This window comes from Sinohyriopsis cumingii, chromosome 9 (assembly GCF_028554795.1).
Source record: "Sinohyriopsis cumingii isolate HCF-2022 chromosome 9, ASM2855479v2, whole genome shotgun sequence".
Taxonomy (NCBI): Eukaryota; Metazoa; Mollusca; class Bivalvia; order Unionida; family Unionidae; genus Sinohyriopsis; species Sinohyriopsis cumingii.
Genome location: NC_142969.1, coordinates 39765865 through 39787559, shown reverse-complemented (window position 1 = coordinate 39787559; position 21695 = coordinate 39765865). Strand labels below are relative to the sequence as shown.

At 35.1% G+C, this 21695-nt stretch overlaps 2 protein-coding genes across 2 annotated transcripts in view; one reads left to right on the top strand and one right to left on the bottom strand.

Moving 5' to 3' along the window:
• Positions 1 to 1382, bottom strand: part of LOC149791599 (coatomer subunit alpha-like) — an 86603-nt gene extending 85221 nt beyond the window's left edge. The window contains exon 1 of the mRNA XM_089969459.1: positions 1331 to 1382. Coding sequence (XP_089825585.1) covers positions 1331 to 1382 — 52 coding nt within the window. The remainder of the gene's footprint in view (positions 1 to 1330) is intronic.
• Positions 1383 to 4739: 3357 nt separating this feature from the next.
• LOC149791598 (CLIP-associating protein 1-like) overlaps positions 4740 to 21695 on the top strand; it is a 127469-nt gene continuing 110513 nt past the window's right edge. Inside the window, exons 1-5 of the mRNA XM_089969458.1 lie at positions 4740 to 4791; positions 13298 to 13365; positions 15086 to 15181; positions 18076 to 18221; positions 19268 to 19403. Of these exons, the coding sequence (XP_089825584.1) occupies positions 4740 to 4791; positions 13298 to 13365; positions 15086 to 15181; positions 18076 to 18221; positions 19268 to 19403 (498 nt within the window). The remainder of the gene's footprint in view (positions 4792 to 13297; positions 13366 to 15085; positions 15182 to 18075; positions 18222 to 19267; positions 19404 to 21695) is intronic.

The following is a 21695-nucleotide window of genomic DNA, read 5'->3' as shown; positions in this document are numbered from 1 at the left end:
GTTTCATACAATAACTTGCGGTCTGAGTTCTTCACAAAACTTTGTAGATGGTTTGTAAATGGGCTAAGGAAATTGCTGTGACTGAGAGAGAAAAAAAATGAATTTTGCGCAATAAATCAAATTCACTACCATCTACAGTTACCAGACTTTCTGGATGTTATGTTCTTGGGGCATGGAAGAACACTGTTGATTTTGGGTCAGAAGGTTAAAGGTCAAAAAACTGTTTAAGTACAATAATGGTAGTCCAGCTTAGGAGTGATCAAACTTGTTTGGGTAGCTTGCACTGCAGGTAAGAGTGAAGCCTATTTATTTGGGGGCAAAGGTCAAAGCCTAAAGTCATCGTGACCAAAAGAAAGAAATTAGTCTCTTCACAATAACATTAGTTCTACATCACAGACCTGGATCAAACTTTGTGGGTGGCTAACACTTGGGGCAAAGAAGAAGTGTATTAATTTGGGGTTCTAAAGATCAGAGGTAAAGGTCACTGTGGCTGAGAGAATAAAAGTGGTAAATGAACAAAAATGTGTACATATTTTCACATGATCCAGTTTGTTTGTACCCCACTACCAATTTTTAAACAAGAAGGCCTCAAGGATATAAAATAATGCACAAATCTTAGTCCTTTCATTCACTGATTTACTAGTTCTAACCTGATTGTCACCAGGAGGTCACAAATACCGTCAACTTGTTGGTATTTTGAATTAAACGGATTTCTTCAGCAGCGTGGTTGCCATATTTACTTGGACCAGTCTGTTTTCAAGCAACAGATGTGAGGTGTAATTCACTGTCTTTGAAAATCTCAATAATTCCATAAATGTTGGATTTATATCTCTTGCAATACATGTATACAAGAGTCCCTTCTGATTATTTGTTCAGTTTGTTTTTGAAATATTAAAACCAGACATTGCAAATATTAGATGCAGCCGACACAGTTTTTATTAGAAGCAGATGACAATGTTTTTACTAAAATAGTCTATTCTAGAAAACACAAATGGATAGCAAGCAGTCTGTCTGCTTCTTTTTGTAAGGAGCTTCTGTTTGCGTTGAAATGTTAATAATTTGACTGTTAGGGGCCCCTTGGTGACCATCGGGTTTGAAATTATAAATCAATGAATGTTTTGTGCATTTTTTTTTATATCCTTGGTGCTTTTCATTTTTAAAATCATTAGGGGCAGAACAAACAAATGGGTGGATGTGCGAATACTATGGATGGCTATTAAACTTGGTACACTTTATTATGTGTCATTTATGGTGCAATTTTACATTCTTGTTATTTCATTCATGAACAGTTTTCATACTTACATGATCTGTTTGAATTTTATATTCATACCATCAAGAGATATCTTCATCCGATTCATATTTCTTGTCCAGTCCAGATTCATTGTCACACGAAGATGTCTTGCATTATGTTTAGGATTTTATCTTTAAGGATGATGTCGCAAGTGAAAATTTTAGGGTTTCTTTTGTTTCTGCATTTCATCATGAGATCTGTTTTAGGTGCAGAGATTACCTATGGTATACTTATGCTTCACAGTTTGATGGCATAATTGCTTATCACAGTCAAATAGATATCTTCAATATCAAGGTCATATATATTTTTAAAAATCCAAACCAAAGATTTCTGCACTTTTCTTCTAATACTTTATGAGGTCTGGCAATGAAACTTTGTTACTTTTTCATCTCTGATAACTTGACAGTATTGTCTAAAAAACATGGTCAAATGTAATTAATGTGAACTTTTTTTGACCTCACCACTGTTGTCAAGGGACCAGATTTCACTGAATTTCCTTGTGTACACTTGGATTAGTAAGCATATATTTTTTCGCTCTATTGTTCATCAACCAGAAGGGCTTATAAAATGATATATTAGCACAATTGTGTTATTTCTGCTTCTCCTAATCTGCTTGGAGGATTGCAGTGAAATATTACACATACATTCATCCCATGGTCTTGTTGGTCCTAGATAACAATGGTGCTGCTTACACATCCAATATGGCAGTCACAGTGCTTGAAAATCTTGCTACTAATCCTGAATGGATTGTCTTATCAACAGAGAGTTTCACCAAAAGACTTCTTATGATGTCAACTTGGTCCTAAATGAAAGTTGTGCCAGTATGACATCCAGTATGGCTGCCATGATAGCCTTCTTGAAAATCTTCTTATAACTACTCCTTCATGAATGGATTGTAATATCATCATCAGGTTTTCACTGAAATATTTCTTATACTTGGTCGCAAAGGAAACTGGTGCCAATTTGACCTCCAGTATGGTCACCACAGCAGCCATCTTGAAAATCTTGTTATGGCTGCTACTCTTAATTAGATGGAGTTTTCACTTAAAGACTTCTTATGATGTCAAATTAATCCTATATGAAAATGGTGTTTACTTGGGTCCAATATGGTCACCAGTTGCAATCTTGAAAATCTTGTTATTGCTACTCCAGAATGGATAGTCATATCAACATGGGGGGGGGGGTTCTTTGAAAGACTTCTTATGATGTCTAGTTGGTCCTAAGTAAGAATGGTGCCGATCTGAAGTCAAATATGGCCATCATGGCAGCCATCTTGAAAATCATTTTATAGCTACTCTTAAATTGAAAGTCATTTTGCAATGGGCTTTTCATCTGAAGAGTTTTTGTGGTGTCTTCTTGATCCTAAATGAAAATGACTAACTTTCAATATAGCGCCACCATTGTGGCTGTCTTGAAAATAATATTGTGCCTACTCCCAAATGGATTTCTATATTAACAAGGTTTTTTCACAGATAGACTTCTTGTGATAACTAGCTGGACCTAAATTAAAATGGTGCTATTCATACATCCAGTATGACTGCTATGGCAGCTGTTGTAAACATTTTGTTATCACTACTTTACCTGGATAATCATTGATACATGGAGTTTTCACCAGAAGACTTTTAATGATGTCTGCTTTGTCCTAAATGAAAGTGTTGCCAGTCTGATATCCAATATGTCCACCATAGCAGCTAATTTGAAAATCTTGTTATTGCTTAAGAATATCAGAGATGGTTTGAATATGCAGCCGTTAAAAGGAAGAAATGGTCTTGTGAATTCCTAGTAATTCTTTTTGCCCAGTTGAGCATCAGTCTCTTCAAAGAACTTGTTTTGTTTACAGTTGAAATTCATACAACAAATATAAAGTAAATATCTCCATGACATCACTACTACGTCATTCCCTCACTGTAAGGCCTTCATTGTAAGATAGTTCTTGTTATAAGATGACAGTGGTCTCGGATCCCATGTCATTAAGTGGTAGTAAAATTATATGTATCATGTAATTCATTATAAGGGGTTTTGCTGTATACTCATTTACTCTCATGGATAGCATTATAATGAGGGAGTGTTTTATGCATAAACCGCTCTGGTGGCCTAGTGGTTAAAGTGTCTGTCTTGGATGTGGGAGGTCGTGGGTTAGATCCCCAGCCGAGTCATACCAAAGACTTACAAAAATGGAACTAACAGCTGCCTTGCTTGTCGCTCAGCATTAAGAGGTTAGTGTTAGGACTGGGCGGCCTGGTGTCAGGATAATGTGACTGGGTGGGACATCATGCTACATGTATGCGGCATGATGCCCCAGTGCTAGACATCACTATAAACTGCCACATTGCAGACATCGTAGCAAAATGACTGAAAAATTGTTAAAGTTAAGTTAAAAATCCAAATCACATCACATCACATTTTATGCATAATGTACCTCATTATATGGGGATGCTGCTACAAGGTACTACCCTGTGGCTCCCATGGTTAATGTTAAATTTAAGCAGTACTGTATGCATCATGTACATTATTATAATACGGTCTCACTATAAGTAGTATGCTCTTTGGGTCTCATGGACAGTGTTTTAATGAGTACTGTATCAGTCATGCATTTTATTATAATGGGGTCTCATTTTAAGGTAGTATACTCAGTGACTCCCATGGATAATGTTATAACGAGGGAGTACTACATGCATCATGCCCTTTTTACAATGGGCTCACACAGTAAGATAGTGTACTCTGTGACTCATAATGTTATAATGAGGGAGTACTACATGCATAATGTACTTTATTGCATTGGGCTCACACAGTAAGATGGTATACTCTATGACTCATAGATAATGTTATAATGAGGGAGTACTACATGCATCATGTACTTTATTACAGTTGGCTGACACAGTAAGATAGTATACTCTATGACTCATAGATAATGTTATAATGAGGGAGTACTACATGCATCATGTACTTTATTGCATTGGGCTGACACAGTAAGATAGTATACTCTATGATTCATAATGTTATAATGAGGGAGTACTAAATGCATCATGTACTTTGTTACAGTGGGCTCACACAGTAAGATAGTATACTCTATGACTCATAGATAATATTATAATGAGGGAGTACTTATGCTTCTTGTGCTTAATTATAGTGGGGTCTCACTGTAAGGTAGTATACTCTTTCAATCCCATGGACAATGTTTTAATGAGTGAGTACTGCATTGATTGCTTTAAGATTAATGATACTTTGTATTGATGACCTTATTCTACAATGCTGGTTTAATGGCTGTGAATGGGGTATTTCCATGTGTACATGTCAATTGGATTGTTTATCTTTTTAAAATTATTACATTATGTTGGTGTTTGTTTAAAACCTTGTGGTAAAATATATTGAAATCATAGGCCTATGTGTTCGTGAATCTTAATATAATGCCTTCCATTAACTAATAAGCACATTATCTTTTTCTGTTATGATAGCTTCGTTAAGAAGTTCATTTAGAAGGAAATCATCATCCAGCTCAGGTATTTTTACTAACTTGTTTCCCTTTTAATTCCTTGATGCACACACCTAACCAGTCACCCATGCCTTAAAGGTAGAATTGCACTGCCGTTGCTGGAGTAGCTTAAGTTGTTGTCTTGCAGCTTGTTCATGTTGAATTTTTTACCTGTCAGATTTTACCACGGTATGGATCATTCTTCTTTTTAATAATAGATGAGATATGACTTGAGTTGCCAGTTTTTAGCTCACCTGGTCATAAGATACATTGAACTCATGGCATGGCTCTGCATCCATCATGTGTCCTGCGTCAACTGTCATCTGTCCTTTAACAGTTGCTTGTTGACCATATTCCTTTTCTGGTTTTAATCAAATTTGGAATATGGAATATCAAGGTCTCCACTGAGTTTGATAAAAGTGAGAATTTAACAAAAAAGCTTGTTAGCACTATTGAAACCGTATTTCTGATCCAACTTTATTTCAAAAGACATAAAAGTGTTTTACATGATCAGGATATCACACAAGTTAAGTATCGACATATGAATTTGATAATGAGTGAGACAGACATGAATTTGATAATGAGTGAGATTGACATAAATTTGATAATGAGTGAGACAGACATGAATTTGATAACGAGTGAGATTGACATATGAATTTGATAATGATTTACATTGACATATGAATTTGATAATAGGTGAAATTGACATGAATTTGATAATGAATGAGATTGATATATGAATTTGCTAATGAGTGAGATAGACATGTGAATTTGATAATGAGTGAGATAAACTCATGAATTTAATAATGAGTGAGATTGACATATGAGTTTGATAATGAGTGAGATTGACAAATGAATTTGATAATGAGTGAGATTGACATATGAATTTGATAATGAGTGAGATTGACATGAATTTGTTGAGTGAGATAGACATAAATTTGATAATGAGTAAGATTGACATGAATTTGATAATGAGTGAGATTGCGATGTAAATTTGATAATGAGTGAGATAGACTTACGAATTTGATAATGAGTGAGATTGACATGAATTTGTTGAGTGAGATTGACATGACTTTGATAATGAGTAAGGTTGACATGAATTTGATAATGAGTGAGATTGCGATATAAATTTGATAACGAGTGAGATAGACTTATGAATTTGATAATGAGTGAGATAGACTTATAAATTTGATAATGAGTGAGATTGACATGAATTTGATAATGAGTGAGATTGACATGAATTTGATAATGAGTGAGATTGACATGAATTTGTTGAGTGAGATTGACATGAATTTGATAATGAGTAAGATTGACATGAATTTGATAATGAGTGAGATTGCGATATAAATTTGATAACGAGTGAGATAGACTTATGAATTTGATAAAGAGTGAGATAGACTTATGAATTTGATAATGAGTGAGATTGACATATGAATTTGATAACGAGTGAGATTGACATGAATTTGATAATGAGTAAGATTGACATAAATTTGATAATGAGTGAGATAGACATATGAATTTGATAACGAGTAAGATTGACATGAATTTGATAATGAATGAGAATGACATAAATTGGATAATGAGTGAGATAGACATGAATTTGATAACGAGTGAGATTGACATATGAATTTGATAATGAGTGAATTTTACATATAAATTTGATAATGAGTAAGATAGAAAGTGATACATTGTTAAAACAAAAGGGAAAATAAGCTTCTATAAAAGTGTTAAATAATCAACACAGAAGAATAAAAATGAGTATTTAGATTCTTGTGAATAAAAGATGGAAAGGACATTATTAAGCTTATTTGACATAATGTGCCATTTGAGTATGTCTTTTGGCTGGAAATATGATTGGTCTCATGCGAAATGGAAAAGAATTTCCAAGAATTATGTAAAGTTGAGAGATAGCAACAAGCCATTGAGCTGCATGGGGCTTGGAACTAGAGTTTGTGCAACTGTACTAGTGGTAAATAAAGTATGCGTACTTTACAAACTTTTCAGTTGAACATAATGTTTATCGTCGATATGTCGAACTTTTAATTTAGTTTTCCAGCTTTAAAATAGCAGTTATTGATATTTTGTTACACCTTACTGAAAACTGGTCAATCTTGAGGAAAAAAAATCAACTGTCTTACTGAGACAGACTCATCAGGGTTGGCAGATCTGCATCTTAGTGGCTGAACTTCTCAACTGTATTTCAGATCAGATTAGCTTCGACTTGTTAAATGGTGAAGGTCGTAAACAAGATCTATACATATTTATGAGGTAATCTTGTATCAGATTGGATGAGACTGAATTTTGATAAGCACCAGCCTGGTAAATAAGCTTATATGGTCATGGTGTTGGATAGGTTCTGCAAATAGTGAGATTTGCACATGTTAGTGAGATGATTTTGTCTCTTTTGCATACTAGCAACCATTCAGATTCATTTGAGATTAGCAAACCAATATTTCAAACTCCAAATCTGAAACAAGAAATTCTGAATTGACATTGTTTCATGACATTTTCAATAAAAACAAAATAAGAGATGATCATTCAGTTACGTTACATTTATTTTCATGTGCACAGCCACATTAACCATTGAATCTTGCTTTTGCTTGCTTGAAATTAGATGTGCTGTTATGTTATGTGCATTCTGCTTTATCTTGCACATGAGCAGCCAAATGATAATTAACATCTGCTTCACTTAGATCACACTATGATAAATCATGTTGAGGATAGATAATGAAGCAAATAAGACACTTCAGGCAAAGATCATGAAGTGTGTCAAGGCTATAGTTAATACCACGATGAATACTCAATTTGTTTGAGGATGTCATAAGCAGTTCATAACCATGAAGATTTATGATGTTTGCAAGGTTAATTAGATGGATAAACATTTGCTATGGAGGAGTAATTGATAATGAAACATCCAGCTCCAAGAAACACTTATTCTGAAGAAACACAATGGAGAGTAATGAGAAAATTATATTTTCCAGGTTTCCAAATGCTAACTTCAGTTTTGGCATGGGGTACAGGGGACACTTCTGGGTTCGCCAACATTTTTCACTTGCAATGGTTGGCATATATGTGGTGGGCTATACTTGTTACCTTTTAAGATGACAAGACTTCTTTTCTCATCCAATTTCAATAAAATTTGTTAAACAGGTTTATGTCATCAAGGTTGATTATGAACAAGAGACTGCACATTAATTATGACTCTATCTTCCAAATCAAGTTTTATCAGACTTGAGTTTCAGAGAGAGTTTATAGGGGTGTGTTTTTTCAACAGTACAGTCAAAGAAAACGTTAGAAGCGTCAATGACTGCCCTAGCGGCTTAGTGGTTAGAGTGTCTGCCTCCAAAACGGGAGGTCATGGGTTCGATCCCTGGCTGAGTCTTACCAAAGACTTACAAAAATGGTACTAACAGCTGCTTTGCTTGGTGCTCATCATTAAGAGGTTAGTGTTAGGACTGGTCAGCCTGGTGTCAGGATAATGTGACTGGGTGGGACATCATGCTACATGTCTTTAGCATGATGCCCCTGTGCTAGACATCACTATAAACTGCCACACTGCAGACATCGTAGCGATATGACTGAAAAATAGTTAAAGCTACGTTAAAAATCCAAATCACACACACACAGTTCCTTTTAAGTGTAATCGTGATAAATGCAATGTGTCCTCTTGTAATTAAACGTAAAATGCGTCAATCTACCATAACAGCTATGTCCACAAGCGTTTCTCTGAGAATCTAATTAAGTACTGACTGTGTTTTGATAACTGACTTGCGGAAGTATTTGTTGTATTGTTGCACTGAATTAAAATCTGGCTTCCTTTGTATTATCATGTTAATTATGTCTTTTTAATCATATAAAGGAGTTGGAATAAAAGAAAAGTTAAAAGGCATGAAAATCCTACAATCTTAAAATCTAGCAGCCCCAGTCATATGTTGGATGAACTCACTTCATTTGATCAATTGAACACTGTTATAAATGTTATTGTTTATGTAACATAAACTACCTTAAATTAACCGACTCTTTTATAGCTGTGATCAAAGATAACAAGGCAGCCAAGCGAAATGAATAATAAAATAAAGAGCTTGATTTCACAGATACGGACCATTGTGGCAAGTGAGTTTCAGAGAATTCTTGAACTGGCACTTAGAGATATCCTCAAGGATGATAAGAAATTTCATTATTACTTCCAATGAAATCACGAATTCAATATTGTACTAATTGAACAATACAAAAATTGAGTTTGGATTGTCTCACGAAATAAATGTTGTGTGTTTTTGAAGAGAAAAAAAAGGAATCTTGTTTGGTGTTGTATCAACATTTAATCTAGTTCCCTGCACTGTGGACTCCCAGTTTGAAAGAATACTATTAAACAACACTACGGGAACCAGACTGATCAAAAAAACAAAAGCAATGACATAATACATACATTTTTCGTGTACACATAATGGTTGTTGAAACCAGTTGGAACGATCTTTCATATGTTGGACATTTTGAAAATAAATGTTATTTAAACTGCATAACGAACAACTTCATTAGAAAAAGCGCGTTATTAAAAATTATTATCGTAGTGATTGTAAAATAAGGATTCAGTCATTAAATAGCTCAGTTCCCTAATGCCACTTCCCCCCACAGTTTTCTTGCTGTCAAAGCGATGTTTTTCAATTTTTGGAGGTCCCACGGTAACTCGCGCCTCGCTTATAGTGCGGTCTATGTTTATGGACCCCACTGTGCGCAAGTTATTGAGGGAGAGGTGTACTATGCCCATAAACCCTACACATACTATACATTCAGTACTGCCTGTTCTGTGTAATCTGATTGGTTAACTTGTTAAATCTGTTTTGATTGTGTTTTTTCATCTGATTTTGATAAAAATTTGGGATATAGGTCATAGTATCAAGATCTTGGGTGAGTTCGATTGTGAGCAAGAAATATGCTTTTTTTTCTCTTTATTTTTTAAGAATCTGTATCAGACTGAAAAATAGGTGGAATTGACTTGGGATGCTTGGGTTATTGTTTTACACAGGTTGTCTTCTTTCAGTACTACATAAACCTTCATAGGTAAATGGTCAGCTGGTATTGATGTAAGCAAGATGAGTGATGTCCAACCTGCTTGGGGTTCTTGTTTAACATTAAGTCATTCGAAGCCTGAATTTTTCTTACATTGCGGTCATTAACCCCTTGATATATTCTGTGCCTTTGCTGAGGTGAATAACTTGTGAGATATTCAGGAACAAACACAACACTTAGTTGTTGTTGTTGTAGGGTTTAACGCCATTTTTCAGCACAAGATAGGCTATACATGGTGGCCAGTATAATTGGTGAAGGAAGAACCCTGGAAAACCCCGGGAGGAACCACCGACCCATGAGAAACTACTGGCAGGCTTTCTCACGTAGCAACATTAGCCGAGCCTGAGACTCGAACTCAAGCAGACAGGTGAGATGGCAGTGATCCGTAATGGTGAGCGCTTTAGACCGCTCGGCCACTTAGTAAAAAGCTTATTTTTCATTCCACAAGTTCATATTGGATTTATTTCATTTTACACAACTTCAAAAAGGTACCTAATTTTCATTGGTGTCTCCAATGCAATTGTGTCAGTCTCTCTTAGCATTTAACTTTTGCTTTGCTTTTCTCTTGCTGTCTTGTAAATGAATTAGAAACTAGTCTTATATTGAGAAATAAATGTAAAAAGAACCATTTCATAAATTCACATTAAGAACGATTTCATTTTGACACAGATTTGAAATGTTTACATCCTGCTTCAGTGACTAGTCTTTTCTACTGTGGCTTGGTTGGATGTGTCGTAGCCTCAAACATGCCAGATTTCTGAAGAAAGTGGCACATCGTGCCGTTACCCATTTTAGAGATTTGTTATTTGTATTCTTTTGCCAGGTTTATTCAGCTTGATAAAATTATTAGAAGCCTGTTTGAGGGTTCTTGCATTATAGCTGCTGCATTGTAGTTTTAGTACCTGGAACAACAAAGGTTTTAGTATTATGGTAGACCTGTTGTGTACTACTCTGCATAGTCACAGAATTTTAAAAATACTTTTTGTTACATCTAGTCCTGAGATATAACTATTTCTTTTAACGTTGTTTTTTTGTGTTTTTTTTTTGTACCAGCAGATGTAGATTAGGCCAAGTTCTGACATGTTTATGACTTGGTTTAAGTGTGTTTTGTCATTCACTTGATGTATATATAATGTACCATATACTTGCTTTTAAGTCAAGTTAAACTGTAAATGACAAAGATCCTGATCTATCTTATCCTATTGCACCTACAGACCAGGATCTGTGTTGTTTGTTCGACTTATTACTTCTTACAAACTGCATAGATCCAGATTTGCCAGCACATACACTATGGCAGATCTGGTTCTGTGCAGTTTGTAGCTGGACTCAACTCATAAGCAAGTACATATGGTAAATACAAATTGCTTTTTGCAGTTTTTACCTTGTGATGCTTTGTTTGATTAGATTTTAAAACAAAATATGTTGAGTTTTTTTCCCCCAGTATTTTAATCTTCAGAGTTTATTACCAACTGACTTTTTATATTTTTTGACTTCCATATTAAGAAAAGCTATTTTCTAGTCCAGATTTGGTTTCATTCATCATTTCTTTTTAACACTTTTTTAAAAGAATTTGATTAAGGTGCTTTTTCAATCATTGCAAGGTTTCTTGGGTGCCTTCCAGACATAGACTAGACTATCTGATCTGAATAAATAATGACTACTTGGCATGCTGTGTGCCATTTACAATCAACTTTACTTTTTTCAACTAGTACAGTCACAGAGAAACAAATTATTTCATAAAAGTCTGTATCAGCCATGTGAAACTATTACAACAGGCTGTCAAATCCCATTTAACTATTACAACAGGCTGTGGAATACTATAAGCTATTGGCAGATGGAGCAAGTGCATTTGGCATTAAGATCTATTACCGGTAGCCTGGATTCTCGATCAGCAAGTGGGGAGAAAATTTTAAGGAATAAAATTTCAATTTGACTGACTAATTCTAATAGGTTTGCAGCATGAAACCTGAAGAATTTTTATTTTTTTGTACTGCCAGATACTGCAGTTAGCTGTCAGACTTCTTCACTGGCCTTGGATATGCAGAATTACAACCTAAATATCTAACAAATGCAGTCAGGTGCCAGTTATTTTGCAGATTACAGACTGATCTTTCCGCTACCTACAAGTTTGATAATATGACATTCTGAACTATAGCTACTCTGATCCAAGACCAGAAAGCCGTATTGATGGTTATTCATCTTAAAGCAGAGTAACAAATACAGAATATCCTCCCCAGTTTGTTTTGATGGAATTCAGGTTAATGAAAAATTTACATGCATTAAGTAACAGTAGCGAGTGCTTCAGGGTTTTTTGAAAAAAAAATGTATCAATATAGTTTTGTTGAACAGCGCTGGAAGAGGCCTGTCACTTAGGAAATTTACAGAATTCAAAATCTAATGTTTATTAACCTTGTTTTTACTTGGAACTCAGACTTTACAGTTTTTACTTCTGTACAATCTTTCAATATGAAAATTTACAAGACTAAATGATACTGACACACGATCTGGTATTAAAAACATTTGTTATCTTCACTGGTGTCTGTAGAAGTCATTATTGGCAAAGTGTGAAGTATACCTTAATTAGTTTGTGTATAAATCTGATGTAACTTGAGTGTATACATTGATTCTCTTCACTTGAAATCACAACTAGTATGAACTGTATAGACCCTGATCTGCTTGCCAGTTATGTAACAACAAAACATGGTCTACATAGTTCACAACTGGGCACCTAGTACATTATTTCTCACTTGATAATCAGTTTTGTGAAACTGTAAGGGGTGGTCCTAAGTCAAAGAAAGATGTCCAAGTAAATGCACTGTATTTATAAATATTTTGGAAAATGGAGATGCATAGGCTTATAATTGGCTAAATGCAATCTTCACAACCAAATATCATTGTCTCAATCACAAACATGATGAAATCTGAGCCGAACGTTTATAGGAAAGTATTTTAGCTATGTATAAGCCATTGAAAAAGCGTACTTTTGTCATTCTAATACTGTCTACACTAGTATATCTGATACCTATTGCTGACACTAAGAACATTGGAAAACTATTGGATAAACAAGCACGGTTTTTATACAACTTTTAATTTACGACATTTTTTCCCAGCTATGGACTTGTATAAAAGCATTTGTTTTGATAAAGGAGTCTAGGCTGTAATTTCTTTTCTTGTCTACTTTTTCTGCATGTCTTGTGATTAACAGTTTGTGCAACTAAATAAAGGTGCTTACAAATGATTCATGTCTAAGGTTTTATGCCAAGTTAAACCATTTAAAAAAAATTTTATTTGCAGCTGTCGGCTTAGTTTAATAATGGCAGCAACCTCTCCCATTTTCTCAATTTGCTCTGTCTTTCAGTGTACCCAAGTTTACCAGGTGCAGTTTGAATCATCAGTTTTTTACATAACCTAATGGAACATGCAATTTTAGCAATAAAGGGAATAACATAACCTTGTTTTGTATTCAGCAGCCCTGGCCGGTGCAGTTACAGAAGAGGATTTTATCAAGCAATTTGAAGATGTTCCTAATTTACAGGTTAGTTAGAGATCCAGATTTAACACGTACATGAATATAATGTTTTGTCTGTAATTTGATGTCTGCACAATAACTCAAAGTTGTCTTCCCACTTTGTGGATGGCATACATTTTTGGCAAAGAGTCCTACTGATTTCAGACCCAAAAGTCAAGGCTACTGTGACAGAAAGAATGAAAATGGTTTCTGCATAGTAACTCTAGTTGGCCACTGTCTACACTTACCAAACTTTGCAGAAGACTTGCATATGTGGTAAGGAATAGTTCCACTGATATCAGTCATCAGGTCAGAAGTAAAGAATATGAACCAATATTTGTCGGTGCCTTGCACTTGGGGTAATTAAGAAGCCTATCTATTCAGGTATCAAAATTTCAAAGGTCAATGTAAGAATAATTATAAGAAGGAGAATGTTTTTGTATAATACCTTTAGTTATAGCCCACATACCTTGACCAAAATTTATAGAGATTTTGAACTTTGGGTATAGAAAAGGCCTTTTGTTTTGGGGGTCAGAGGTCAAGGTCTATGCGGATGAAGATAACATTTGTTCTAGAGTAAATTCCATTATGAAACATAGGTCTCTTTTTCTCAGGATGTTATAGCCAATAATGTGTTTAAAGTTCCATTACAATGCAGCAGACCAAACCATGCTCACATGACACTTAGACTGGTTTGCCGCTACACTTTTATATGCATGTATTACTCTGTCATTCCCATGGCCATCGACTGTACATGAGATATCATTGTTATTATGAGGACTATCAGAGCCCAAGTCAGTTATCTCCAAGAAACTTCATTCCTAATCAGAAGCAATGCAGCCTATCCCATGGGTACCATCATGGAAACTGTTGCTGTTGTTATGGGTTGAATGCCATTTTTGTAGCACATGATAGGCTAGACATGGCTTACAGTATATCTGATGGAGGAATAACACAGGAAAACCTATGTGGGCAGAGGGGAAATGTCAGTAATCTGTAAAGGTGAATGCCTTGGACCACTCAGTCATACGGGGCTCCAACTTGGAAATTAAAGACATATTATTATGAGACCATTTAGAGTCTTGGATATGTTGGTATTTCTTGGCCTTAAGCACAAAACCATAAGAATTTTTTTTTATGGGAAGCATGCCATCTCAGCCCCATTGACATCATTGGTGTACTTGATAAATTTACGATTGTTCACTCATGCACAAAATAACTATATTGTAAGGAATACTAAAATTGCCATAGACAAGATAGGATTGCTTGTATCCATGACAGGAATTTCTGTTAGATATGAGTTGCTGTCCACATACATTTCTGCAACACACACAAAACAGTCTTTACTGAGAAATATCAGTTTTAAGGGAGGTAACTGTACAGTACTACAACTTGCACAAAAGTCTTTATTGGTGAATACATATCAGTTTTAAGGGAGGTAACTACTTTCAGGTAGTTAAACCTTTAGAGTTTATTTTTCAGTTATAAACATCTTTCATATTTACCCATATAAGAATGGACTCAAATCTGCTGATGAGTAATGCACAGGCAGATCATAATCTATGCTGTTCATTCTGTTATGTCAAGTTGGAGGATTTAACTTAAAAAATTTTATATTGTTATATTAATAAGTGTCCAAGCTAACAAACATAGCTGAGAGTTCATTTTATTAAGTATCCAACCCTAAGTAAGAGTCATTGCATAGAAAAATACTGGTAAAAATGTACATGATTTTTGTGATTTACAGATCTACTCGGCTCGGGAGGTACAAGAGCAGATGAACAAAATCAAGGACACGCTAAATGATACGAATGCTGAAAGATGGGAAAGGAGGGTGGATGCTGTGAGTTGCCAATTATTTAAGCATTCAGAACATTTCCATGTTGGTTAATCTTGCTTTTTTTAAAATTATTCTCAGTCCCATTGGCTTTGCTGTGTTTTTGATGTTTTGCAGTATAATTGTTATAGTTGATGATAAGCATGGTAAAGTCAAGTATAAAAATTTCTTATAATACAAGTTGCCCCCTCCAATTTTTTTTAGCCTCTACATTTTTGCCTTTTATTGTATATTGTACATATAGTCTTGTTGTTTACATTGTTTATGATATTACAGATTTTTCTCACAATTTGAGATCCCAGTTTTCTTCACCAATGCTGTCCAATTTCATACCATACGGATTCTTATATGTTGAGTCCAACTGCAAACTGCACAGACCCATATCTGCTATCACAAAATGTGCCACGAGTAATCAGTAGAACAAACAACATAGACCCTGCATTATGTTGTTTCCAATTGGACTCAATTTATAAGATAGTATATGTCGTAAGTAGCCAACTTCTTTTCTCCCAGATTATCATGGGCATCTAAATACATCTCTTCCTTGAAAACTCACACACAGTGGGGTCCAGAAATAGAGATTGCATTATATGCAAAAGTACTAGTTACCGAGGGACCTCTGAAAAAGAGGGATGGGGGCTGCCATTACAGCAAGATATGCTATTTAATGGCTGAATACTCTACTCTAGTTATGATCGCATTCGGAATAATTGTCAGTAAAGAACGTTTTCTATTAATGAAATTTTTGGCTCATCAATATAAATTGATCTTTGAGAGATCAATACCAACCCATGAGGTCTCAACAAATCACATGCATGTGTACCTTGTTGACTGCATGCAAAACAGTGTGTATTACACCACTGATTTTTGTACAACAAAGCAGAATTCTTTTTGTTAAAAAGGTAGAGACGTTTGTCTCGTGATGAAAAAAAACATCAACATTGAAACTTGATTGACGTCCTGATTTCATTGCAAGTAATAGTGAAATTTCTGCTCATCCTTGAGCAGATCTCTGAGTCTCTATTCAAGAATTTTAAAGTTCACTACAAACTTTGGAACTCGCTTTTCCATAATGAACCATATCAAATGGTGGGAATGTGCCATCCAAGATGGCCACCATGGCAGCTGAATTGAAAATCTTGTTATCGTTATGTCTCCAAAATGAAATTGGCTTCTCACCAGAAGAGTTCTTATGGTGTCTCAATGATGAAGTTGGCTTCTCACCAGAAGAGTTCTTATGGTGTCTCAATGATGAAATTGGCTTCTCACCAGAAGAGTTCTTATGGTGTCTCAATGATGAAATTGGCTTCTCACCAGAAGAGTTCTTATGGTGTCTCAATGGTTTGAAATGAAAATGATGTAAACTGACCCTGGTCTTGAAAATAAGGCTAGCAATATCAGCATGGAGTTTTCACCAAGAAACTTCTTGTGATAACTACTTGGTCCTAAATGAAAACAATGCCAGTCTTACATCCAATGTGGTGACCATGATGCCCATCTTAAAAATCTTTTTTGTCACCTCTCCCACAGAGTGGATGGTCATATTCAAGTGAGGTTTTCACCAAAAGACTTCTCATTATGTCTGCTTGGTTCCAAATGATAATGGAAAATTGACAGCTATGGACGGGATTTTTCAGAAGTGAAAGTCAAATTGAGATATGCAGCCAGTATTAGCTCCAGAACCTATCTTTTGCCCAGGACTTAGATCCTGGGTTATTGCTTGGAAACTATTGAGATCCCCACCCAGTGGGATGGAAAGATAAATGTATATGTACAACTGATGGTAGTTGCTTGGTCTGTCATTATCCTTGAAAGACTTTACCTTGGTTCATATTTTTAATATTGTGGACTCAGTAACCATACATACACTTACTGGGTATGAAAATACAAAGTCAGAAGTGCAAGTGGCATAGGCACCTGGGTCTGTTATTATCTCCCAGGGACTTGGCCCTTGGGTCATAACTAGGAAGTAACCTAGCTCCTCACCCGACAAGCATATGAATACTTGTTGGGCAATGAAAATATGAATTCAGATGTACAATTTGCAATGGCCTATGGATCTACCTTTACCGCCTTGTAATATTAGCCCTCACCCTTGGGGACTTGGACAAGAGATTCAGTGGGGAGGAGAGGGCTGTATAAAATTTAGCATGGGGATATGTATTTTAATCTGACTTTTAGTTTTTGAAATGAAGTTGTATTCATTTGTTTTTTATGTGCTTATGAATGAAGAAATATATCCCAGAAGAATTGTTGGTAAAGTTGTGTATGCCTATATAGCAAATAGAAGAGTATATTAAGACAACTAGTTAAGAAAAGGGAAGGTAACAAGGAGGAAAAAGAGATTCAGAACAAGATAAATAGCTTTAAAAGTCATGCTTATCCCATAAGGGTCATGAAAATTGTCAGTAAAGCTAATTATAGTTCTCAGATCTTATTTTCACCATGCATATGTGGATTTTCTTGCAGTGAAGACTCTGTACAAATTAATATTTTTACATGATTTGTTTTGCTTATGGACATGCTATCCAGACTTGTGTACAATTATATTGTGATGATTTCGCTTATATAATTTGTTTGCTGTGTACATTATACCTTTTCAGAAACTGATGACTGAACATTTTTACTGGTGTTCATTGAAGATGTTTTCATCAGTGTGCCTAATTTGGAACTTTAATTGGATAGGTTTATTAATGGTGACCATATACTGATAGTCCCTCATTTGAAAGTTCACCTGTTACAAATTAAAAAGCTGTTTTCTTATGCAGAGTGCTTCTAATTTGATACAGAGGACAACTGATCATAAAGGACACAAATTGTTTATCTCTTGAATGTTCTTTGTTGATTGGTTTCATGTGCAGATTCAGAATTTCACATTATAAATAAATTTGAAATTTCAGCTAAAGAACTTGAGAGCCATTGTCCTGTATGGTCATTCAGATTGTGAAGAATTCTACTCATCGTTACGGATGTTGGAGCCATGCTTAATTACCACTGTCAAAGATCTGCGCTCACAGATAGTTAGAGAGGGCTGCATATCTATAGCGTAAGTATATGTTATTTTATCAAGGAAACTGTGGTGGTTCAGTATTTAGCATACTGGACTTGTGACCAAAAGTGTCAAGGTTTTAATCCTACCATAGGCCCAGCCTGGGTCGGGTTCTGTCATGTGTCTTTGGGCAAGGCACTGTACTCCAGTGTATATGCTCACTTATCAAATCCAACTACAAACTGCATAGACCCAGCTATGGGTCCATGTAGTTTGTTAGGAGTAGGCAATAGATCAAACAACAAAGATTCTGATATGCTGGCACATTATGCAGTTTGAGTTGGCTTACAAATGAGAATATGCGGTGGTACTATTTTTATGCCTGATCTGTAGGCTTTTCTTGTAAAAAGTATTCCAGAATTGAAAAGGGGTGGGGGATAGAAAATAATTTAGGAAATATGTATACTTGCTTATAAGTTGAGACCAAATGAAAACTGCACAGGTTGTTAGGAATAATCCGTAGAACAAGCAACATAGACCCTAATCTGCTGGCACTCAGTACAGCAGCAGAAAAGGGTCTATATTGGTTGCAGTTGGACTCGACCTTTAAGGGGGTATATATGTTACTGTTTTTAAGTTGGATCTTTTTGTTTTTCTTATAAAGATTATTTCAGAATTGAAAATGGTGCGAGGGATGAAAGTTATTTTAGAAAAAAATTCTATTAAATATTGTAGATATAATTGTGATTGCAATAAATATTCTGTGTTCAACAATCCAGTTCAGGTTTTAACAAGCAGCAGAATTCAACAAACCAGGTGCTTTCTGGCATTCATACATTCAGTTCTTAAATAACCATAACTAAAATAGAAAGGTTCAGAATAGGTCATCATTTGTCTGACATTCATACATTCATGTCTTAAATATCCATAGAATTGATCATCATTTGTCTGACAATCGTACATTCAAGTCTTAAATAGCCATAATTAGAAGAGAAAGGTTCAGAATTGATCATGATTTATCTAACATTCATTCATTCAAGCCTTAATTAGCCATAATTAGAATAGAAAGGTTTAGATCATCATTTTGTTTCACTTTTTTGTAGATATTTATCCCAGCAGTTAACCAGCAAGTTTGACCATGCTGCAGAGTTGCTACTGCCATCACTTGTCAACCTGATCCCAAATAGTGCCAAGATCATGGCTACATCGGGAATAGTCTGCATTAGGTTTATTCTGCAGGTGAGTTAGTGGAGCAATTTTATTACATTAATCAGATTTATTTACATCGTGTCCCAACTTTTATTCATTATAGGAACTCTTACTGATGTTGGTCAGTCACTCGGATTAAAATCAAGCTCTCTGACCTAAAGAGCTGATGGACATCAATTCAGAGTCATGATGTGATGACATTTTGATGTAACGAACCAAATTACAGCTTTCACATTTATGAAAGTGACAAGCTTCATTTGGAACATATAATTTCTGATGGTAACTCGAATACAAAATGCTTTATCAGATAGTTTACTAAAATTGATTGGACTGAAAATTCCAAAGATTGGCTTTTATATGTGCCTGTGAGATCTACTTGTTCTAATTAAAACTCCACCAAATACGATATTTTGAAGGACTTAATGAAATAAAACTAAATTTGAGATGGTGTTTAACTTGAAGAAGACCTTTCACCTTTTTCCTTCAAAATATAGAAGACATATGGCCCCAGTATGAACAGAAATTTTCCCATATATTATAAATTTGTTTTCACTGAGTTTGAAAGGACTTAATGTTTTACAATTAAATTTATTATTAGATTGGTATCAGGAAGATTCTGATAGTGTTTGATTTTCAGTCTTTTTTATACTGAATTGTAGTACAGTGGAACCCCGCTATAACGCGATAATTGGGGTCCAAAAAATTGGATCACATTAATATCGGGGTCGCATTAATGCAGGGTTTTACAGTATTTTACTTTTTTTTAGAGAACATTGGCACATGTACGTGTATTCATGTCTAATGTATATGATGAATAGGGTATCAACCCTATTTACTATCGTACCATCATGGCATGCAGTTCATCTATAATGCATGTAATTCCATTGAAAAATTGCATACAGATTTACAATATTCAATAATTTTTTCCCAGATTGTTGTGTCTAAATGCAACATCTAATATACAGCATGAACAGAGTATCAACACTGTTTTCTTGCCATCTGATATCATACTGTCGGGGCTTGCAATTAATCTGTAATATATGTAATTCCATTGCAAAAATTGCATACATATTTAAACTATTCAGTAATTTTGTCACACATCATTATGTGTCTGAATTCAATGGGAAAAATTAACAGCAAAATTAGGTTAAGAAAGATGAAGCATGTGTACGCAGTGTATCCCCCAGGGGTGTAAAATTGAGGGTAAAAAAAGCCCCTTGGTGTCAGAACTGGGGGTCAAATAAAAAATGTGGGGGTCAAAAATATACTGACAAATTTTCATCCGACTTTTTCAGCTTCAAATAGGATATTGCAACTTGCACAACATTCTCTCTCTAAACATACAAATAAATCAACATGCACAATTAACAAACAAATGCATTGTCCATTCAAAGAATAATTTTATTAGTTCATTTTTCTTTTAAAGTCGTTCTTTTAACAGTCTCTTTATAATCAATATGAAGCAATATTATAGCCCAACACTGTACATACATGCCAATACAAAAAGCCAAATAAATCTTTTTAACAAAATGGCAGTCAAATTACTGCCTTTCATAAAATGTGTACTATCATCGGTTTCATTGTACTTCGTCCTAGAACATATTTATCCAAATATCAAGGAGGATAATGATTATCTTCTTTCTAGTAAGTTACACTTGAACTTTAAGATCTGTCTTCTGCTGCAGCAAAGTTAAAAACCAACAAAATCTGCAATGACCCGCTGACTTTGTAATCCAAATAATGCGTTTGTCTCTGCAAGTTTACTGATTTCTTTGTTGTGAAAGAATGTCTTGGGTTATAATGTGTTCTCCAGATATCTTGTGGCGAACGAGGGCAGATTTTTAAAAATTCTAAAACACTGTCCAGAAAGATTATTCACTTTTACAGTCTTCGCAATCACGTGATCAAATGTCACACCGGTAATCCTAATGTATGAATACCGTATTCCAGTCAAGGGCATTATTTTCTCCATTTTTCATTAAAGTTAGATCCACCGTTACTCTTTTTTTGTTCTGCTTCTTTCACTTTATTCGCTAATTATTTTTAGTGCACGGCGTTTTAATCTGGAGATCACTTTCTAGTGCATCAAGCAGTGAGATTAAACATCTAGATGACTGTTTGCTAAGCTTAATGAAAATCGCGTCAGAGCTCGTGAGATTAGGGGAAGCTACTCCGTCATAACATTGCCTATGCTAGTCTGGTTCATTGTTTCAAATGTTCCCTGCGTTGCACTCTGCTATATGAATAGAGGAGCGCAAGGCAAGGAGCAAACAAAGCAGGGAACCAGTCAATGCCTATGCTCGAAGAAAATACGATGCCATC